General features: G+C 45.1%; 1 protein-coding gene across 1 annotated transcript; it reads right to left on the reverse strand.

The window, feature by feature from the left end:
* Window positions 1-290: 290 nt before the first annotated feature.
* On the reverse strand, window positions 291-4,811 carry Ankrd49 (ankyrin repeat domain 49). The gene is made up of 3 exons (XM_042671504.1): window positions 4,725-4,811; window positions 2,227-2,570; window positions 291-942 (listed from the first exon to the last, which is right to left on the reverse strand). Exons 2-3 carry the CDS (start codon window positions 2,482-2,484, stop codon window positions 481-483), a joined length of 720 nt encoding a protein of 239 aa, XP_042527438.1. The 5' UTR covers window positions 2,485-2,570; window positions 4,725-4,811; the 3' UTR covers window positions 291-480.
* Window positions 4,812-5,067: the final 256 nt, after the last annotated feature.

A 5,067-nucleotide genomic window follows, 5' to 3' on the forward strand; every position in this document is an offset into this window, starting at 1 on the left:
GGCCCAGGGTTCAGGCCCTACGACCAGATCAAAAAAAAAAAAAGTACCCAAACAACTCTTTTTTTTTTTTTTTTTTGGTTGTGGGGCTTGAACTCTGGGCCTGAGCGCTGTCCCTCAGCTCTTTAGCTCAAGGCGAGCGCTCTACCACTTGAGCTACAGCGCCACTTCCGGTTTTCTAGTTGTTTATTGGAGATAAGAGTTTCACGGTCTTTCCTGCCCAGGCTGGCTTTGAACCGCGATCCTCAGATCTCAGCCTCCTGAGTAGCTAGGATTACAGGCGTGAGCCACGGGCGCCCGGCTCCCAAACAACTCTTGAATATATTTGGACATCAAAGTCAGGCAATTCACTTGGAAGAATACCATAAGAACCCATATTTTTACAGTAAGACATTGATGTCTACTTTGTATTGTGAAAATATTTTGTATCTTACAAAAATGATGGACTGGCATTTTGGAAACTTAAGAAAATTAACCGAACCATTAAGACTTGGGAGAAGAATTTGTACAGCTTTCCACAACTTCAAAGAGGTAGTGATAAATGCTTGTCCTTCTGGCAATATCAAATGCAGTTTCTTCCAAGTTGTTCCTCAGACCTGGTTTGATATAGCGGTTCATCAGAAGGAGTTCCAGAGTATCTTTGCTATCTCTATTCCCAGCGGCAAGATGCAAGGGGGTCAAGAGGCCTTTAGTTTGGGCATTGATATCTGCATCATGCTGAAGTAAGAAGGAAGCCACTCTGGTGTTATTCCACTTACAAGCACTGTGCAGGGCTGTCCAGCCATCCACAGTTATTGCATGAATATCTGCCCCTTGGGCCACCAACTCACGGACAATGTCTAAGTGTCCACTGTAGGCTGCCCGATGAAGAGGGGTATACTCATCGTCATCCCTAGTATTCACATGAGCGGCCTTTTCAGAAAGTAGTCTCTGTACTGTAGTAAGCTGAGAAAGAAAGATACACAAATACATATGTATGTATGTATATATATATATATATATATATATATATATATATATACAAACACACACATTTCAACTCAAAGCAAATAAAATTAAACTGTCTTGTGGCTTTAGACTTAAGTAAAAACAAACAAACCAAACCCCCCAAATTTGTTATCAGATGACTTTAAAATAAAAACAATTTATGGTTTTTGTATTGGGAGGACAAGTAACTTCATAATGAACATGTGTCAGTCATTTTTGAGTGTGATTATCTAATATCAAACCCTATATTTATGTAAGGTTCAATTTTTAGGGCCTATTTCCCAAAGTTTTGGCCAGAGAGAACCAATACAGATTATAACTATATTTAATAATTTTCAAACTTCCTTTGCAAAAAAAGTGATTCATGTTTTATGAAAGGACTAGATTACTATACCAATATACATGGCAAATAAAAGTTAAAAAAAAAATGAAACTTTTTTTTTTTTGTCAGTTATGGGGCTTGAACTCTGGGCCTGGGCGCTGTCCCTCAGCTCTTCAGCTCAAGGCTAGCCCTCTACCACCTGAGCTACAATGCCACTTCCGGTTTTCTGGTGGTTTATTGAAGAGTTTCACGGACTTTCCTGCCCAAGTTGGCTTTGAACCGTAATCCTCAGATCTCAGTCTCCTGAGTAGCTAGGATTACAGGTGTGAGCCACCAGTGCCCAGCTGAAACTATTCTTAACAGAAGAATAAGATAAGAACAAGAAAATTCAGGGATTAAAGGGCTCAATTCCTTTGAAACACAACTGTATAAACATGATTTTAGGAAGTGGTTTTCAGTTTGATCTACGAACCTCTAGTACATTGCAGTGCACATTAAAAAGGTCTACAAAATGTAAAATGCTTTTATTTTCCTTGTAGGGATATGTGAGGACTGGTATTTAGTGTTAACATTCTCTGTATCTTAAATAACACTTAACTAGAAAATAATGATTAGTTACAACTGATTTGAAATATAAAGGATTTAAAAATACATATGACACTGCTTATGAGCTTCATAATTAACCTTAAATAATAAGGTACCTTAATGTGTGCTTTTTTGTACTTCGCTTCGTTCGATTCTCATTAACCTTAATAAACAGGCAAATATTGTGATGGCAACTTCAAATACAAGAAACTAGAGGTTCAAAAATTGGGTAACCTGAAGATATGATTCAAATGGGTTGGGAAAAAGATCTAGCTATAAAACCAATGGCTCTCCTACTATGTAAAGGTCCTTGCCTTCTTAAAAAAAAAAGTTACCCGATTATTTTCGGCAGCCCAAAGAAGCAATTTGCTTGGATCCTTCTCCATTTTTTTTTCTTGCAATTGATACCACTCTTCGCTTTTTTCATCTTGTTCCTCATCTTCATCAGAATTGCCTAGCCAGAGACTTTGAGTACCAGTGGGAATGAGGTGTCCATGTGTTTTCAACAGTTCAAGTTGGTTAAAGTGGTCAGAAAAGTCCAGTGAATTTTCTGCATCTGTTTTTTCATCATGATTTATTTTCTCTTTTTCCATTTTTACTATTCTAACTAAATTTTTTTTCTATGCTAAGGTAGACTTCTAGAGATGAATTACGTCTGCTTTGTTTTGTTCATCAAGATCTGAAAACACAAATTTCTTTTTTAGCAAAATGATAATAGAGGTTTAATCTTCAGAGTATGTAACAATCTTGCACACACAAAGTATCTAAATTCTGGTGGCTTTGTCATGATAATTGTTAAATATTAAATACTGGAACTGATAGAGGTAAGTATGTACGATCCTTGTGATCCAGCTCTTTTTATGTTTATTTTTTACACTGTTAATGGTTTGGATACGATGGTTTTACGTTGAGAGTGATGTTTGAGGGCTGGGAAGGTGACTTAATGGTAGAGTGCTTGCTTAGCATGCATGAGGCCCTGGCAGCACCACTTCTGGCTTTTTTCTGCTTATGTGGTGCTGCGGAATCAAACTCAGGGCCTCATGCATGCAAGGCAAGCGCTCTACCACTGAGCCACCTTCCCAGCCCTGTTTTGTCTTTTAAATGGCGCAATCATTTGTCCTTTTTACCCATTAAGTTTGTGTTTAAAAGATTACATACTTAATGACAGGCACCATTACGTTTATGTGTCACCTGTGCACAACAGGTATGAAGAAATATCTGTAGTATTATGCCAGGGGTGGTGGTGCATGTCTGTAATCTGTCATTAGGGATGTGGAGTCAGGAGGATCCGGAATTCAATGTCAGCTCAGGCAAAGTGAACCAGACCTTCTCTCAAAAACAAAAGGTTTGCACCACGGTTCAAGTATTGTGTTTGCCTAGCCAGTGGGAGGCCTCGGATTCAATCCTCAAGAATGGGTGAGGGTGAGTGGCAGTATTCGACTTGGTTAAAGCCTTACCACTTTTGCTGGAGGCCTCTAACCTCTCTGGGTACAGCAGCTGTAAAGGGCTGCACAAAGGGTTTCAATGCCCTGCCCACCTCCTCAGTCTACTCAGAGACCCCACTGTAACTGCTTCCTGCTCTGTCAGGTCAACTGGATTTTCACTTTTGCTTTTATTCTCCAACTGTTTCCTGAGGTGATCATACATTAGTTCAATAAGCACTTCATGGATGTTATTAAATGAAGTTCACGCACAATTAGATAGTAACTGTTATATAGTAACTATCATCTAGTTACATATGTTATATAGTAACTATTACATGGTTATATATATTATACGGTAGCTGTATAGCTATATACATTATATAGTAATTGTTATAGTTATATATTATATAATAACTATCATATAGTTACACATGTTACATAGTAACTATTATATGGTTATATATATTATAAAGTAGTTGTATAGATACATATATTATATAGTAACTTATATATATATTGCATAGTAACTATTATACGGTTATATATTATATAGTAACTGTTATGTGGTGATATATATTATGCAGTAACTACATAGTTATATATTATATAGTAACTGTACTGTGGTTATATACATGAGATACTGTTACATAGTTATATAGTAACTGTCACAGTTACACCTGTACACAGTCACTATCACAGGGTTCTATAGACTACACGGTGGCTGTGTAGTTATATACATTATATAGTAGCTGTCATGTAGTTACACGTGTTACACAGTCACTATCACAGGGTTCTACTGACTACACGGTGGCTGTTCTGTGGGGACGTATGTATTACTCAGTAACTATCACAGTTACACACATCTATGCTATGCTAACTCTAACAGTACGGCCCCCCCCCCTCCCTCCGTCCCCCCCCCCGCTCCCTCCGTCCCCCCCTCCCTCCGTCCCCGCTCCCTCCCTCCGTCCCCCGCTCCCTCCGTTCCCCCCCCCCCCGCTCCTCCCTCCGTCCCCCGCTCCCTCCGTCCCCCCCCCTCCTCCCTCCGTCCCCCGCTCCCTCCGTCCCCCCCCCCCGCTCCTCCCTCCGTCCCCCGCTCCCTCCGTCCCCCCCCCTCCTCCCTCCGTCCCCCGCTCCCTCCGTCCCCCCCCCCGCTCCTCCCTCCGTCCCCCCTCCCTCCGTCCCCCCTCCCTGCGTTCCCCGCTCCCTCCGTCCCCCCCCTCCTTCCGTCCCCCGCTCCCTCCGTCCCCCCCCTCCTTCCGTCCCCCTCCCTCCCTCCGTCCCCTGCTCCCTCCGTCCCTCCCTCCCTCCGTCCCCTGCTCCCTCCGTCCCCCCCTCCCTCCGTCCCCCCTCCCTCCGTCCCCCCTCCCTTCGTTCCCCCCCCCCGCCCCCCGCCCGTCCTTTGAACGCACCCGTCCTGGGCAGGAACTCCGGACGCCGCCTCCGGGCGCCCAGGCGCGGGCGATCGGCTCTCGGCGGGCGGGGCGGGCGCACCCGGGGACCAGGGCGACGGCCGGGCCGGGGAGGCCGGGGGAGGCCGTCAGGACCGCGGCCCGGAGACGCGGGCGGCGTCGGGGAGGGGCACGGACGGCGCTGGGCGCGCACTCGGCGGCCCGCGCGCGCCACCGACGCCGGAGCCCCGGCCCCGCCCCACCCGGAAGCCGGTCCGCAGCCGCCGCGGGACCGCGGCGTGGCCGGCGCGCGCGCTGCCGGGTCCCCTCGCCGCCCGCGATTGGCTCCCGCGCTCGCCGCCGA

This window comes from Dipodomys spectabilis, unplaced genomic scaffold (assembly GCF_019054845.1).
Source record: "Dipodomys spectabilis isolate Male_0828 unplaced genomic scaffold, ASM1905484v1 ptg000635l, whole genome shotgun sequence".
In the NCBI taxonomy this organism is placed as follows: Eukaryota; Metazoa; Chordata; class Mammalia; order Rodentia; family Heteromyidae; genus Dipodomys; species Dipodomys spectabilis.

Coding starts and splice junctions, on each gene's coding strand:
- Ankrd49 (XM_042671504.1), bottom strand. CDS start 2,484: ATGGAAAAAGAGAAAATAAATCATGATGAAAAAACAGATGCAGAAAAT. Junction 943..2,226: donor GGGCTGCCGAAAATAATCGG/GTAACTTTTTTT, acceptor TTTCTTTCTCAG/CTTACTACAGTACAGAGACT.